Genomic DNA, 17209 nt, shown 5'->3' on the forward strand with positions numbered 1-17209 from the left:
AGAGCTAGAGAGAGCTGTGAAACCACACCACAGCACCTGTGAGGGAAACATGGGTTCTCCACAGCCCAGAGCTGTATGCTGCAGCACAGCTAGCCCTCAAAGGTGTCAGATCTGGAAACCAGGGTCAGAGGACAACAAGCTGCATTTAGGCAGGCCCTGCAGTGAGAGCTGCAGCACAACTGGCCCCAGTTCTGAGAGGCTGCTGGGAACCAGACTTCTGCTCTGCTCTGTGGTTTCACAGCTTCTCAGGAGAGGAATCAGAAGAGCAGTGCTGTGAGCACATCTCTGCCCACACATGCCCTGCTGCATCAAGCACAGCCATAGGGCCCTTTCTCCATGTGAGGAGGTTTGGAGAGAGGAGATTTGTCCACAGAGCTGTGAGTACAGGCTACACAGCACAGCTCTCTGCAGATCAGCCCTCGTGCCTCAGCATCTGTACTAGCTCCCACCATTCAGGTCCTCAGGACAGGATTTCACCTGTGGGTCTTGGCACCTCTCCAAGAAAAGGGAATGCTGCTACAGGGGATGATGTTGCAATGCCCTGTAAGCAGTGCTGAACACCTGCACAGCAACATATGGGTGGTAAGCAGCTGCTGCACAAGCAACGCAGAGTGCTTTGGTGGCACAGAGGGGCAGGACAGCAACTGCCTGGGCAAAGCACAAGAGCAAATGTGAACACAGCCCCCTGCTCCCCCTGTACAGCCTATTCCCTCCTGCTGGTTGTGCTTATTGAACAAAAACTCACCCAAATACGCAGGTTTCATCCCACGCTTGATATGTCAGTGACCAAGATATCGCTATCTCTGTCAGGCCAGGGCAAAACCCAGAGCAGGACTCCTGCTGCACCGCCCTGCGCTCATTGCTGTGCCCTACAGCTTCCTCCCTGCTCTGCCAGGCAGCAATAGCTGCTGCAGTCAGCTCATCCCATCCCACTGCTCCCACTGCCTGGTGGGCCAGGGCAGGATGAGAACAGGCAGGGTAATCGGGGAGGTGCTGCTGGTGACATCCGACCACCTCAGAGAGTAGCCCACAGCCACCCTCACATCGATGCTAGGCACAGCCATGCAGGCACAATCTTGTTATAAATGAAGTCTCAACTCAATCTGAATTTAGTAATATTTATACTTATAAAAAGGTAAAAAGGCAAGTAAACAGCGCTGGGTGTGCAGGGAGTCTACGCTCCACCAACATGCACACATGAACATCAAACATTTCTAAAAACAGAACATCGCTTTTACATACTAAACCCAAGTATGCCTATACATTCGTACAATCAGAAGAGGTAACAAACAATCCTTTAAGTTCCATGACTTAACAGTCTCCATTGTCCATTCCTTTTGAACAATATGTCTTGCTTTAAGCTGTCAAGCAACTCGGTCTTCAGGCCTTCTGTATCCCGTTCTTCCCGGATCGAAGAAAAGCATGTCCATCCTTTTCAAGGCCAGTAAGCCTGGGTCAAAAGGCACGTCCACGTCAGCAGGGGGCGTAACAGCAAAGGCCTGCGATGGCTGTAGCAGCAGAGGGGCCCATGGCATAGCAGTCGGATCAGTAAAGGAGCCCGCAGCTCCCTCACTGTCTGGCAAGCCACACGTTTGTGGTTGTGGCTCCACATGGCTCTTTAAGGCCTCAGAGACTGCTCGCCAGGTGCCGAGCAATCCCACTGCAACCTTGTCATTTCTAGTTGCAGAGTCCCACACCTTGACCTCGGTTTGGTCCCATATTTCAGGATCATTAACTGATTGTTAATAACGAGAATAAGCTGTAAGGTTTCCAGGACAGTCTTTGTTCCTAAGGATGTATGATTCCCCATGATGTGCAGCTGCTGACCAGCAAGGGGCAGTTGTGTGCTGGCTCCGCTTCTCTCAGCTCAAGCTTCTTCCCAGCTCCGGTGTGCCCATTTCCAGTGACTTTCTGTACGAGCTTCTCTGAGCAGTTTGCTGAGTTTGGCCAAAGCTATCTTCATAATGCAAAGTGTCTGTTCCCATTCTGGTCTCCGTTCTGCTAGCCTGTTCCTTTTCATTCCTTCTTTCTGCTTCTTTATTGATGACATTGACTTCATCACATCGCATTGCCTTTTTTTTTTTTTTTTTTTTTTTTTATCTTGAGGGCAGGCTCCCCTCTTATACCCTTCTCTCCACAGCAGTTCTTTTCAAAACAACTTTTCATTGGTCAAACAACTTTGAATATAACAACAGCAAACACCCAGAAACTTCCATGCCTTAACGGCTGGAGAACAAGAAACCAGAGACTGCATGGAGTCTCCTGAATCACCCTTCTTTGTTCCCTCTAAACTTTTATATTCCTGATGGCCTCATCATTAAGAGTCTAATGTTATCTCAACCACAGGGCTTTCCAACCCCCATGGCCACATTCCCAAATCTCCCCCTTCTTTATTAATATCAACCATTTTCTCACCACTCCATAGGTAACAGTCTGGCACACAGCGGGGCTGCAGGGCAAACAAGGGGCAGGAATCAGCAGCACAGTGAAGAGACAGACTCAGAGCAGCCTCCTGAAAGGCCGTTAACCAAGCCCTGCTCTACCCCTCCTCTCCCAGCGCCCAGCCACAGGCAGCTCAGGAATCTGCAGGGGCCGTTCCCTGTTGCTGGGAAATCTGCTCCTGAAACCACCACAGTGTTGGCTGGAAACGCTGCCCCTCCTCTCGGCGCACAACACCGAGGCACTTTGTCACCCCGCTGCCTGCAGCCCCTGCCAGGAAGCACGATGTTCGTCACGGTGAGATACGGAGGTACATGGGGAGAGCACCGGCTCCAAAGCAGCTCTCGGTGCCAGGCGGTGGCCCCATGCGGAGGGAGGGATGTGGCACCTTGACGCACAGCAGCGCCCCGTGGCCAGGGAACAGGGCAGCAGAGCTCTACCAGAGCACATCAGCACGCTCTGCTCCAGCTATTTACTTTAAAAAGTTACGTGATGGAGATATTTAATCCCTACATGCTGACTCACAGAGGAAAACCATGTCAGCAGAGCTCAGTTACCCACAGGAAGGAAGGCCAGGCGAAGGGTGGGTTACTGGGCGGCAGCCAGCACCACCTGCTGGGTAGAACTCCCTCCAGGTTGTCCTTGCTGCATGTTCCCAGCCTTGCAGCTCTGAGGAAATCGCTGGAGGGGGCTTTGCTTGCCTAGACAGAAGCAGGAAGTCACCAGGCAATGACGGCTGCCAGCAGTTCCTCTGCTCCCCGCTTTGTGGGAAGGGTTCCCCTTGCTCTAACTCCAGAGCTTGGCTTCGGAGTGCAATATCCACAGCAGGGAATGAGGGAACAGGCAGACTCTGTCCTGGCCTTGCCCCCACTTGGCTAGGAGCCTTCACCTGACCCTAAACACTCAGTGCTGCAGCTGCCAAACACACTTGGTCCTACACCTTTGCTCCCTCTGCTATTTCAATTGGCTCCCCAGCTCTGGCTGCTGATGTTTGTCAGCCCTGGGGATTTCTCCATCGTGACACACTCGGTGAGAGTTCATGGCCAAAACGTCCCCCGATGACTCAGCTGAGATGCCCGGCTCCTTTCCCTCGTGACCTGGACAAGTTCGTGGAAGGGGAATGTCAGGGCCAGGGCTTGTGGATTTTTCCTGCTCCTGTTTAAGGAACCTAAGTTAAAGGACAGATGCTTCACCAAGCAGAACAACTTTCCCCAAATCAGAATGCTCATCCCAGCCACTAGTGTGGTGCGTTCCCAGCACAGCAGACACAGCCCCTAACACTACAGGCTCAAAGCCCTGCTCAGAGGCCATGCAGGGCCCCCCGCTTTGCTGCCTGTGACAGCACCCCCTTGGATGTCAGCGGGGCCCCCGGATCTAGGGTGACCTCGCTTACCCACCTCTCACTCCCTGCCCACAGCCAACTGCCAGGAGCTGGTGAACCTGCAGAGCCGCGTGCTGGTCCTCACCGCCCACCTGAGGAGGAAGTGTCAGTGCGGGACAGGAGGTACCGAGCGCTCGCGAGCAGCCACCGCCCCGGGACAGACCCCTAGAGAAGCAGCATTGGGTACCAGAAGGGTTGTGTGGGAGTTGCAGCCCATCCCAAAAACGCAGGGGAGGCAAACCTCCTCCCCTGCAGACCCCAACACGTTGTCTTCATAGCGTAACTTGCCAAGGGGAATACCTCTAAGCCTGTACCAGCTTGTGCAGGCTGAAGGGGCACGTGGGATCTTCACATCTCTTCCCCTCCAGACTGCATCGACCTCGTGGATGAAGCAGGGGCCCTGATGAACCTGAGCAAAGTAGAGAATCCTGCAGCTGAGTATGCCAGTAAATACCTACAGGAAAGGCAGCGCTACATCCTCGTCAGGGTCATCAGTAAGTTCCTCAGCAAGGCACCACAACTCAGCCTCCGGGCCAGGACAGGTGTGCTGCAGGGGTGGGCAGCACTGCAGGAACTGCCCCGCACACCAGTGGCACCTTGTCACAGCCTACAAACAAGACTGTGCCATTGGACAGGGTCTGCCCAGCAGTTGTCTGGACAGCACACAGTAGCTGTCAGGAGAAAGACAAGCCAGCTCACAAAAACACTAGAGCTGTATCCTGAGACTGAGGTAGCAGCTCTGGAGGAGGAGCTTCTCACAACAGAGCCACCTGCCCCAATTCCAAGTCTTGATCCCAATTTTCAGCCAAGATAGGGACTGACCCACTTTTCCCATTCTGCTGCTAGGAGAACAAAGCACTGAAGCTACCTGCTACGAATCCTTACTGGAGAACCTGGGGAAACACCACCCTGACCTCGCAGGTAAGAGTCAGGCACCCAAGGTGTCTCCAGAGCAGCTGAGGGTGCAGGCCTGACTCCCCCTGTACACCATCCAGGGGACAGAGCTCCTCCACATCACCATGCCCCCTCAGAGCACAGCTTTGGGGCTGGTACTGCTGTGGCAGCATTATTGTCACCTGTGGGTATCCCCAGGTGAAATCAGAGACAAGCAGCAGGCTGAGCTGCTCTGCAGAGCCCCTCCTGGCTGTCACAACAGCAGCACCACTGCCCGCCCTCCCCACACCAAGCTGTACAGGGCACAGCCCCACAGCTGGGAGGGGTGTGGGGCAAGGAGTCAGCTCCTGGGGACAGGCAGGGAGGGACAACACGAACTGGGGGGACTCTGATGCCCACCTCCCAGCTCAGCATCTCCTCACTTAACGCACCAGCGGGCAGCTGACACAGCAGGAAAGCACCCAACTCTTGGGGATTGCTCCACAGATCGGCTGCAGAAGCTCTCGGCAAACACCCCGATGAGAGAGCAGTGGAGGAAAGGCCCCTTGCAGAGGAGGGCTCAGCCCAAGAAGAGCTCAGAGCCGAAGAGCACCCCCAGATGAGGAAAGGGCCTGATGGGAACAAGCACAAGTGCAGTGACCACCGCCAGGACTCACCATGGTGCTGCCTGAGCCCCCAGCCCCACCAGGACCCCCACTCTCTTCAGATGTTCTACAACTAAAGCTGCACTGGCAGCAGACAGCACCCTGGCCAGGTACAAGCAGCTGCCTCCTGCTTCAAGGTGTCATTCACATTCCCACACCACCACCTGCACTGAGCAGCAAGGAACCACACCTCCTGCCTCAGCCCACTGGGTAAGCCTGCCCTGAACACCACCACACCAGCAGGGGCCTCCTAGGGGCTCACATCCCCTGCAGTCAGCAGGAAAAGTCGCTCAAGGGATAGCCAGGGTGTCAGTTGCAGAACCATTGCTGGAACTTGCCAGGATGGGTCAGAAGACAGCACACACTCACTGCAGGTATGCTCAATAGTTTTCCCTATCAGCCTCTCCACGCAGACTAGCACACACCATGTTAAATATTTCTTGAAGGCAGCAAGGTGAGACTTCCTTACAGTGGTTCCTCCCTGCTCACACTGGAGCAGCTCAGCACACAACAGCGCTTGGCCATGAGTCTCTGGCACCTTTCTAACTTGGCCACCGCTCAGGAGAGCACAAGGCACCCCAGCTAGGGACAGGCACAGCTCAGAACACCAAAATTCCATCAAGCATTTAGGTTCTGACATTTGAAAGGAACGGGACCTTCAAGAGCAGCCCCTAAGATCTGCTGCCAAGCAGGGTCTCCTGAGAAGAGCCCGCAGGCAGCCGTAACGAGGCTGATCTGCCATAATGGCAGAAATAGAAAGCAGCCCTGAGCTTCACCTTCAGCTGGTGACCTTGGGAACATTGCATAACTCCCTAAGGAAGATCAGCTGGCTGTATCCGAGTCATGCAGACAGACAGGTCACGCTTTCCTAGCTCCTGGGTCAGAACAGCTCTTCAGGAAGAGATTATCAATGCAAGAAGAATGTTACTGAAAATACTGTCGGATATCTCAGATTACCTCTCTCCAGCCCCTGCTCTGGCTGGAGTGCTGACACTCCGGTCTCAGCTCAGTTGTGGATCTGCTTTTGCCAAGCCACGCAGGCACAGTTCTTGCTGCTGGGCTGCACCTCCTGCTTGCAGAAATACACAAAGACATGCCTGGCCCTGAAAGGGGATCATATGGGTAATATTTGGGTAGCTTAATTCACGCTCAAGTATTAAATAAAGAAAAAGCACAGGTGATGGTTCCAAATAAGCTTCTTTATTTCTCTGTAGTAAATACAGCACTACCTGAACTCCAGAATCATAAATCCAACCATTCCTTTACTTCCCTACTACTCCAGAAGTAAGTTACCCCTAGAAGACTCCGATCTGGTCAGCCTGTTCCCTCCAGCACATCACCTGTCCATCCTTCCTTCCACTCCTTGCAGGCATCAGGGCTCTACACCAGGCTCTTCTTCTCCCTACAAGTGGGCAGATTCCTCACAGGAGAGAGGAAACACCTGCATGGGAGAAAACAAGGTCAGCATTAGGTGCACATTCCAGCAGCTGCAGTTAAATAAAAACTCTCCTACTTAAGGTGATCACCTTACGACTAAGACATAAGGACTGAAATCTACTATTAACAGGTGCAGCAGGAACTAGGAAAGCAAGTGGTGAAAGCAGCAGGCTTCTCAGGGCAGCAAAAAGGAAGCTCTGTGGAATTATCTACAATCCTGTCACCTTTACAGACACAGCCAGGGCCACTTGTCCTGCCCTTTCTGGTTCCCTTCGGCATTCCAGGTGACACAAGAGGCACTCACACGGGCAGAACCACTTCCTACGTGCAGCCTTACAGGGCACGGCTCGCCCGGCAGCCTGTTTGCACAGCCTTTAACCCCTCTGGCGTTCTCCCAGCCGCAGCTCCCACCCCCCCTCACCCACACTCACCGTTACTGTACTTGCACTGCTTCAGCGCCTCGTTGAAGCCCTCGCACAAGGTCAGGTCCCTCTGGGTGGTGGCACACTCCAGGAACTGCTTCACCTCGTAGTGGCAGGGCCCGAAGGGCGGCTGCTGCTGGTACGGGGGCTGCTGCCGGGGCTCCTGCGGGCGGGGACGGGGTCAAGGGCACGGCCGGGGCCCCTCGGCACAGCCCCGCAAGGACATTCAGGCTCCTACCTGCACCGGGGCCGCCTTGCTGGGCTCGGAGGAGCCGCCGAAGGCTCCGGTGAGGGCGCTGCCCACGACGTGCCCCACGGCGGAGCCCACGGCCACGCCGGCCGCCGTGCTGGCCATCTGCGCCATCAGCCCGGGCTGCGCCGGCTGCGCCGCCGGCACCGGGGCGGCCGGGGCCGGGCTGCGGGAGAAAAGTGGGTCAGGGAGGGCGGGAGGGCGGCAGCGGAGCCCCGCCGGGACCCCCCGGGCCCCCCCCGCCCGTACCTGGCCGGTGCCGGTGCCGCCGCGGGCCGGGCCGCGCTCCTACCGCCACGCGCCATCGCCTCACAACGCCCCGCGCCCGCCCCGCGCGCCGCTTTAAAAGGCGGCCCCGCCGCCACGTGACGCCGCGCGCATGCGCGCCCGCCGCTCCCGAAGCCGCGCCCGCCCTCGCCCTGCTGAGGGCAGGAGGGGCTGCCCTGCCACACGGGGGGGCGGCCCCGTGCCCGCGCGCGCTCGGGGCCGCCAGGGGGCGCGCGGGGCCGCGCCTCAGCTGAGGGCACGGCGGGCTCAGGGGGAGCAGCCGCCTGTTACACTCGGCGTTTGCCTTTCCCCCACTAACACACGGGAGATACGTTTTGCCAGACTGGCAAAGTGCCCGTGACGAGCCCCGGGGTGGCAGCAGCTGCCCCTGTGCCCCCTCCGAGCCCCAGTCCCCGGGGGAAGGGCGTTCACAGCTCCTGCAGCCAGCCCGGCCCTGCAAGGCACAGCCGCCCCAGCAGAGGGGGACAGGAGCTGAGGAAAAAAAAAAAGGGGAGGAGGGGAGAAAAGGACAAACTCAGAGAGCACCCTGCTGGGAGGAAGCCCCCCGAAGGGACCCAGCTCCACACAGCAGTGTGGAGGTACCGCACCGCGTCCTGTTCCCTGCGCCAGCGTCCACGGTCCCAAAACGAAGCTGGGCACGTGCTGCAGGGGATTTGGGGGGTGTAGGGAACGCGAGACATCCAGCCCTGGGAAATGAAGGCTGCCTGGTCCCACCACGCACACAACAACTTGCTGAGGGTGCCTGGGCTTCAAGCTGAGGGCGTCCCTTTAAGCTGCTCCTCTGGGACCCCTCGCTTTGGTTAATTAAAGTCGTTGCGTGCTGTGAGGAAGGCTAGGTGCTGAGCAGCCTGGCCACCGACACTTTGCTAATGAGGTAATTCCATGTGTCTGCTCGACGAGGCTCTGCGGGCACAGCCCCACTCGCAGCCCTGTGCCCCCAGCCCCTGTGCCCAGGTCCCGCTCCAGCAGCACCTCGTCCCTCAGCACAGCCGTGCTGGCAGCGCCTCTCCTCTGGGGGTTGTTTCACACAGCCCGTCTGCAGCTGAGCATCCCCACAGCAGGGCCCAAACCTGCTAATTCCCTCTATTTTTCAGGCTAAATGCGATCTTTGGGTCATCAGGTAACTTGTTTCTGCCTCCCTCTTCTGCTCCAGAAGATCCCTCCTCACATAGCAAGTATTAGGGCTTGCTTACACTTAAAAGGTAATTTAGGATTAAGGGACCCATAAATCTGAAAGTCAGCAGTTAACTTAATTCCTGACTAGTTCTGGAACGATTCAGTCAAAAATGGTCCTTTCCCAGTAACTCAGCACGCTGGCAGGCCCTCTCCAGTTAGCAGCAGGATCAGGGAGGACAAGGTTTGTAAAAAGTGGGTCTCGTTTTTCCCACTGCTTTCCCTCTTGGTCTGAAAGCAGATAACAATCTCCCCCTTCGGAGCCAGCCTCACTTAAATCCTCACACTGTCACCGCTGAGATGTTGCTACAGCGATCTAGGAATTCCCCGAGCATTTGGACTTCACGGGGTTATTTCACAGGTAAGGAATGCAACGCTCTGCCTCCACGGGTCTCTCACACGTCTCCTTCCCCTCCATCGGGGCGACAGACGGCCGCCCTTTCTTTCCCAGTCTCGCAGGGCGGCTGCTGAGGGCATGGTGCCACCCCCAGGTTCCCACAAAGCCTTCTCCAGGCGGCTGCAGGGAGGGACGCGGCGGCGCGGCGCATCCCTTCCACCAGCAGGTAGCCACCGGGAGATGCCTGCAGAGCCTCCTGCCTCCCCAGCTACAGGTTGGCGCTTGGAGTGCCCTAATTACTGCGTGCATGGGCAGATCTGGGCAGTGCTATGGGTGTACCTGAATTCGAGTTATTTAGGTTAACAGCAAATTGCACGGGGTGGTTGCTCAGGGATCTGGGCAAACTATTCAAAGAAAAAAGAAAGCGTCTGATGAATTAGCCAATGTTTTTGTTTGTGGGCCATCCCAAAAAAAAAGAAACAAAACCTCCAGTTCTTACCAATGTGTTTGTTACTCAAAATTACTCCGTGAATCATTTATGACTGAATAGATTGCAGTCAGTGGGTTTCTCATGTCCTGTTTGTATTTGTATCTTTGAGCCCTGGCTGGCCCTAATTTGGTTTGTGCTGAGTGGTTGATTTCAGACTCCCAAGTCTGTACAGAGCTTTCAAGTCAGACCTAAATATGCAAGCCCCACTTTTTTTATCCTGTGAAGTTTTTTGCAAACAAGTTGCAACTGACAATACAAAATCGAGCAAGCTGCTGCCACTACAAGGAATTCACAGATTTTTCATGAGCACATGGGCTCATGGGCTCATTTTCTGCAGTGCTGCCTCTCTGATGGCTCCTCCGAGGGACAATTAAACAGTAACATCAGAGGGAGGTGATACCCGATGGCACATCTGCTGCAGCATGGCGCATGGTTGCACCTCGCACTGAACGCCACGGGCTCTGAGCACCCACTTCCCACACAGATCTCTTTGCCACCTGCATCTTTCCTCTGTCCCTTTTTAGCCAAAACACAAGGCTTTGAAATGAAATGCTTGCACTGCAGGGTTGACTCCACTGTGAGAGTCAAAGACGAGAACAGGGAGGAATTAAGAATTGTGGTGTCGAACTGGAGGAGCCACAGATGGCTCGACAGGACTGCACGGGAAGCGAAGGCAGCGCTGCAGAGCGCAGTTTCAGCTTTCAAGTCTTGTGCTCCCAAGATCTACATGCCATTTCTTGGATGTGGTTTGCCCTGAGGGCAATCTCAACAGCTGTGAAGTTTCAGCAGATGAACAATGTAGTTTTTAATAAATTTCACAAAGCAAACAAAATGATTTTAACTCATTCCTGTAAGCCCACTGTCGGTGCGAAGGCTCTTCCTGACTTGAATCCATTCATGTCACGAGTGCTCCCCGTTTGAAACCCGGGGCCTGGCTGCTGGAGCACACCTGAGCTACCAGCTAGATTGCTCTGCTCAGGGTTTTCAGAGAGCCCTTCCCCATCAGAAGAGGTTTTTCTCAGCCATGCCCATGGATCCTGAGAGGTGTAAGAACATTTCTGCATTTACCCATCCCCCTACCCCCCCCCAGTAACCTGCTTGTGCAGAAAGGCACCCAGCGGGGAAGCTGGATTCATTTTTCCAGGGGGCTGTGGCCTCCCAGCTGCTGCACAGACTGCTGAGTCGTGAACTCCAAACCTTGCACGAGGGATTCCCCTGGTCTCCTGGTGCGGAAAGAGGAGCCGTGTGCTGATCCCAGTCAAGGGCTGATGCCATTAGTTGCGACTTAAAAAGGGCCTGCGTGTCCCTGAGTTCCTCCATTAGTCCTAGCCAAGAAATCACCTCTTCCAAATCACCTCCAGCATCTACTCGGACCACGAGGACAGGAATCACTGGGAGCAATGTGAATTCACCTGCTGAGACAAGATGGCAAACATGAGCCCTGTTTTGTTTCCTTCACCACACCAGAGTACCCATAAGCAATACAACAAAAAAGTCAGGGCACATTTGTTTCGTGTGTAGCTGAAGGATCTGAGTGGTAAGGCTGCAGTTTGCTGCCTTTTCTCCAGACGGGATCTGCCAGGCTGTTACACGGAGTGCACAGCTGCGAGCTCACACGCTCTCGCAGAAGATCCCCGTGCTGAGCAGCCCTGGGGCGATCTCACACCTTCACAGGCTCCCTGTCTTACCTGCGCTGTCCTAGCTGATGGGCTTGGGGCTTGGCATTTCCTCCTCATCCACATGTCTACCCAGAGGCCATTCCCCTCCATTCTGCTCCCTGTCTGGTCTCACTTCCCTCCCCTCCGCTGCAGACACAGCAAACATCTCCGGGGAGCTGCTCTCAGCTGCTTTCCCAAGCCGAGCGCTGCGTGGGGAATTGGGGCTCAGAGGAGTCTGCAGTAAAACAACAGGTGAGCGAATTCAGGAGCGAGGACGGAGGCTGTGTGTCAGGCAGAGGCATCTGTGACCTTTTAGGAGGCTGTTAGCACCGACTCACGAACAGCTACTGCTTTGAACTAGAACATTACACTAGCAGCTGCCTGCCCCCGTTTCCCCTTCCCAAGCAAGGACACAATGCCTGTATGGCGGCCTGAAAGATCCCGAGCAATGGTGCAGCCTCTGCACACACAGCCCACGGCCACCTGTGGCTCAGGGCCCTTTGTCTCAGCTCTCCAAAATGTCTCAGCACCACATCGCGCTCCCCTGCCCCACTGATGCTGTCCAGCCCAGCAGCTCCCAACATCTGCTCTCGGTTGGAAGTTTCTTCCTTTCCTTTTCCTTCCTCTTTAGCAGAAGCTGCCGGTGTCTTTTCTTTGCACAGAGGCTAACACCTGGCCAGTCCAGCTGTGTCCCGAGCGCTCGGTCCTGCAGGGACGAGGGGAAAGCTCTCTCCTGGGTAGTGACGGCTTGCCGAGCTGGCGGGCACATCCCAGGGACAGGTGCTTTCTGCTTAGCACGGGCTGGGGTGGTGCCTGAGCAGTGCAGGGGGCAGGAGCGGTGCATGTTAGGTCAGTGGGGTTTGCTGAGGAGGGGGGGAGCAGGAGGGAGACGGGGAGTTTGTTCTGAGCAGAAACGAGTGTGCAGAGCGCCTCAGCCCACACCCTGAATTCCACAGCTCAGTGCCGGGGACAAGGGGAGGGAGGACAGGACGGGACATTTCCAGCAGACCCACGGCGTGTTCGTAACAGCCTCATCCCCGCAGCCCTGCCTGCCTCCCTCCCCCATCGCCTTCACATCTCGCACTGCATTTTATTAACGCAGTCCCCCTGAGGCTAGAGGGAATCATATCCCAGGAGACATTCCAATCTCGGCTCTGCTTCGGAGGGGATCAGAGGGAGGCAAAGGTGGGGGTGTTTCACCAGGGCTCATCTGTGGAAATCTGGCAGGCCGAGCGCGCTGCAAGACGGCACTAGCAACCTCCTTATCAGGAGCCACGGGCTGGAGCCAGCTCTGCTCCGCGCTCACACTGCGTCCCGGTGCCTCCCTAGGGCCGGTTCTTTGTGCCGTGCCCACACCATGGGCTCAGAGCCCTTCACCTGGGCCGGGGGCTGCTCAGCACGGCTCTGCTGCCGGGGTTTGTCCTTTTGCTCCGGGATGAGCACCGCTGGGTGCAGCATGCAGCCAGGCCCCTGCTGCCACGGGGGTTTGGCCGGGCCGGCACCCTGCTCCTGTGCGCTCAGCCGCCAGCTTCTCACCGCATTCGCCCTCTGTGCAAGCCGGGGCTGACACCTCTTGCCCGAAATGGGAGCTGGCTCCCAGGCGTCTGGCTCCTGAGGTGAATTGTGTTGTGCGCTGAGCCTGCGCCAGGAAAATGCCGGCAGATGAAACTCCGTCTCAGGCCAAGAGACGTGAAGATGGATGTGTTTTCCTTGCCCGGCTTATCTCGCAGGCAGCGCTTCCCAGCGGAGCCCCGTGCTGTTTGTGTGCGCTCCGCTCCTGGCACGGGCTAGGAGCTGGTGAGACAACAAACACCGTGGGCTACCTCTCCCCGAGCCTGGAGCCCGCCGGTGCCCGCGCCGACCACGGCAGAGCAGGGAGCTGCTTGCTGGGGCTGAATCCCAGGGCTGGACGCAGCTGCAACAGGGCTGCGGGAGGAGAGGGGGAGGAAGAGCTGCACGGCCCTGTGCTGCTCCGGCACCGCGTGAGCTGCCGGGTGTGCTACACAGGGGGAGCTAACGGGGAAACGAGGGGGCTGCAGCTGCTTTAGCTGCTCCCCCATGGACCCACTCCTGGTCCAAGCCCCTGACAGACACACAGCAGGTCCCAACCTCAATAGACTCCACGGCAAACCCAGAATGAAGGTCAAACAAGGTTTTTTTTAAAAAGACAAAACCAAATAAATACAGAATAAGTAGTAGTGGCCTAAGCAAAACTTTCTGGACCAAGCAAAACTTTCTGGAAATTCATACCGAGGCTGCTGCATCAGCCCAGCGAAGCTGAAATGCAGAAAAAAAAAATAAAACATTTTATTTTGGAATTTTGAAGGTTCATGGTTTGGATTCAGGACAGCCTGCACAAGTCATTACATTCAAAAATAAATAAAATCTAAAAAGGGTTTTGAAGCAAAGGATTTTGTCAACCAACAGGTATTTTTACTTATTTCTTTAGATACCACTTTTCCATCTGTGAGTCCAGGCCCAAAGGCCAAATTTGCAGGGACCCCAAGTCCTCTTCTTGCCCCTTCCCCATGCCCATGCTTTAGGCTGCCAGCTGAGGAAGAGAACCGGGTAATTCAAGGCCTGTTCGGGTTGGAAATCTTCCCCAGCCCTGGTGTTTACAAGGGCAGCTCACAGTGCGTGGCCCCCAGCCCTGTTTGCACCTACCACCACCTGCACAAACACCCACTCTGGCTGCCCCAGGGAACGAGGTGCCAGGGCCAAAGCAAAGGGGAAGCCCCGAAAGCAGGAGGGGGAGAACAGAGACCTGCCTGATGGGGATGCGTTCCTATTTGTCACCCACTGGGCTGATGCTGGAGACATCAATTCATGAGGCCGTCACCTGCAGAGAGAACAGGAAAGACATTAGAAAAATCAAAAGGGTTTCTCTGTCCTAGGGCGCTGGCTCCTGGGCCCTCCTCCAGCTGCTCTGGGAAATGCCCCGGGGGTGCAAAGCTCTGTGCTGGCTTTGCAGGGAGCCTGAAGCCAGGCCCTGAGCCACACAGAGCACAGCTGTGAAAGTCACACCAGGGAGGTGGCAGGAAACAAAAGGACTTTGGACAGACAGCCTTAATCCATTTAAATTCAGTTTCTCCCTCACCTCCCCCTTCCCCTTCGCTCAGAGACCTCTTCCCCCCCTGCTCTCAGTCCGAAGTGCCTCAGCAGTGTCTCACAGCAGTTTTGCAGTGAATTGGCCCCACTGACCGGCAGAGTTATGCCACCTCTTTGCTACTCACAGTGGAGGAGAGTTGGACCTGCCCTTGCTTTCCTTCCTCTTGCACACAGGTTGGTGCCTTCGTGCATTTTGAGGCTCATGTTGTGATCAGCATTGAAGGAATTAAATGCCCTGGGACTACACCCAGCCAAAAGCTAAGACCCTGCGAACCGTCCCCCAAACCCAGGCAAATGGGGATTCCCCAGAGAGCTGGGAAAAGTGAGCAGAGGGAGCTAGCTGTGAGCAAAAGGGCAGGGGATCCTCCAGCCACCCATGCGCAGCATTCATGAGACCACAGAGCTCACTGTGCGTGTGACAGCACAACAGGACTGAGGAGAGGTTTCCCTGTGTGCTGTCATCCCCGGTCCCATTGACTTCTTTCCCCATCCCTGGTCTCATTGGCACCTTCCAGAGGTGCAGGGAGACCCCTGCACTTTTCTCAAAATCTATCCTCCCGATCACGAAGGCTTCCACGGACCTCCTGCAGCCACCACGAGCTCGCTGAACCCCAGATTTGGCTCCAGCCCGGCAGGGGCTGCAGGAAAGCAAGCAGGCAGTGCCTGCAGAGAGATGTCAGGCTGTCGGAGCTCTGGGGCTGGGGTGGAAGCGTGTGCTCATCTGCCAGCAGCCCTGGTACAGCAAGCAGCAAACTGAGGCAGGGACGAGGCATGAACAGAGGGAGCTCCCAGCAGAGGAGGTTAGCAAAAGGGCCCGGGCTGGCCCCGTGCAGAAGGTGAGCACACAAGCTCCTAACCCACCCAACGGGCCGTCATCCTGCTGCTAACCACGTCCCTGTTCTGCTGGGAAATGTCGGGAAACCCAAACACACCATGCACTTTCTTTTGTGTTCAGTGTCTTGGCAGGAGCCGGCCGTTCTCACGCGCGGCCCCGTCTCTGGAAGGGCTGTGTTTCCCAGAACACCCCCTTCGAAAGTCTCCCTTTTTTAACAAGAGCCAAACTGCCTGTCGCTGCCTCGCAGGCTGCTCCCACGCCTCTCCCTGCTTCCCCAGGGCACCGACAGACTCCCCTGGCATGGGCTGAAGGCACCGAGCTCCCAGAGACACCAGCCATTCAAATGAAAGGCACTCAAGAAAAGAGACACAAAGCTTCCCTTGCTAAGCCCCAGCTGTCTGGCTCAGAGCAAGGCAAGAAAGTGGGAACTGCTCGGCGTTCCCGTGCACAGCTGGACCAGCAGGAGCGCTCCCTGCGCAGCGTGCAGCCCGAGCCCTGCGAGCACAGCACTGCCTCCCTGCTTCTTCCCTCCTGGCTGCTCCTGACACACTGCTCCGACGCCGGGGTGACTCCTGCCAGTCCCAGTGCTTGTGGTGGTGGCACTTCATTTAATCCGTGCCCTGCTGCTGGTGGGGCCAGGTCAGGGCACGGCTCCCCCCTGCCTGCCATGTGATGCCGTGCGACTGCTGGCCAGGATTTCACTTTTCTGCCTCCTCTCCCGTTGCTCATCACTGCGGCGCCATCCAAGCCCAGCCACCACCAGGCTCATTCTTCCTGCATCTGCTTATCGTGCTCAGTATTTACACCCTAAATATGGTTCCCATAAAGCAGAACACGAACAATTGATCGCAGACAAATAAAGCCGTCACACGGTCCGGGATGTCAGGCAGCCTTACCAACTCCCTGCGCACCAGCCCAGGCAGCTGGAGATCAAAGCCTCCTTATTTACATACATTTCTTGAACCAATTTGCAGTTCAACTCTGTCTGCTGAGGGGATGCTGACACAGTCCAGGGCTTCTCCCACAGAAACAGGAACCAAGAAACCAGAGCTGTGCGCTGCCTGCCTGCGTCTCCAGGCTGTGTGAACAGGGGCTTTGGCATCTCCGGGACGGGGTGCCCCCTTCCTTAGCACCCTGCACGGGGAGAGCCTTTGGGCAGGTGGGCAGCGGAGGGCTGGGCACACACGGCTGGCTCCAGACGAGCCCTTGACAGGCAAAGCAGCGATGCGGACACGTTTCTTGCATTATATCCAGAGGTCACATCTTCCCCGTGGGCACTGCGAGGCCCAAGCAGGCACTAAGGGGTGTAGAAGGATTGGGCTTTGTCCCTAGGAGGTCCCAAGGGCCGGGGGAGCTGGAAAACACCTCCACCACCCTCCCACCCAGCCCTGCTTGCAGCAGCACAATCAGGAAATGTCCCGGGCTGGGGAGGGACCCACAAGGACCGAGCCCGAGTCCCAGGTCCGCCCCAAAACTCAGACCAGAAACCCCGGGGGCTGGGAGCCTGCCCCTGGGTGCAGAACCCGTGGGGAACTGCCCTTGGGGTCGGCCCCTTTGTGAACCCCCAGGGCTGGAAGAAGAGAAGAAGGAGGAGGAGGAGGAGGAGGAGGAGGAGGAGGAGGAGGAGGAGGAGGAGGAGGAGGAGGAGGAGGGCGGCCTTATCCCTGCCCGGCTCCGCCCGGGGGCCGGCGGCCGCGTCCCCTCAGCCCCGCAGCGCCGCGGCCCGGCGAGGGGAGAACAAAAGGGCGGGCGGGCGGTGAAGGGAGGGGGGGGGGGGGGAGAGATAAAAGGCGCTGCGGGACACCCCCATCGCCGCCACACAGCGCACCCCCAGCCCGCCCCTCAGCCCCGGC

The 17209-nt window shown here is 56.8% G+C and overlaps 2 protein-coding genes across 2 annotated transcripts; one reads left to right on the plus strand and one right to left on the minus strand.

Annotated features, from left to right (window-relative positions):
* Positions 1-2724: 2724 nt before the first annotated feature.
* LOC311215965 (uncharacterized protein C22orf15 homolog) lies at positions 2725-5316 on the plus strand (the record flags this gene model as incomplete). Its single annotated transcript, XM_084297423.1, has 6 exons — positions 2725-2736; positions 3415-3468; positions 3853-4085; positions 4154-4314; positions 4667-4741; positions 5201-5316. The coding sequence occupies 6 exons, from the start codon at positions 2725-2727 to the stop codon at positions 5314-5316; spliced, it is 651 nt and encodes a 216-aa protein (XP_084153549.1).
* A 1220-nt stretch (positions 5317-6536) lies between these two features.
* Positions 6537-7813, minus strand: CHCHD10 (coiled-coil-helix-coiled-coil-helix domain containing 10). Its single transcript, XM_084297176.1, has 4 exons — positions 7717-7813; positions 7456-7633; positions 7227-7380; positions 6537-6799 (listed from the first exon to the last, which is right to left on the minus strand). The coding sequence occupies exons 1-4, from the start codon at positions 7770-7772 to the stop codon at positions 6780-6782; spliced, it is 408 nt and encodes a 135-aa protein (XP_084153302.1). The 5' UTR covers positions 7773-7813; the 3' UTR covers positions 6537-6779.
* Positions 7814-17209: the final 9396 nt, after the last annotated feature.

Source organism: Netta rufina, assembly GCF_964035555.1.
Source record: "Netta rufina genome assembly, chromosome: 17".
Classification (NCBI taxonomy): Eukaryota; Metazoa; Chordata; class Aves; order Anseriformes; family Anatidae; genus Netta; species Netta rufina.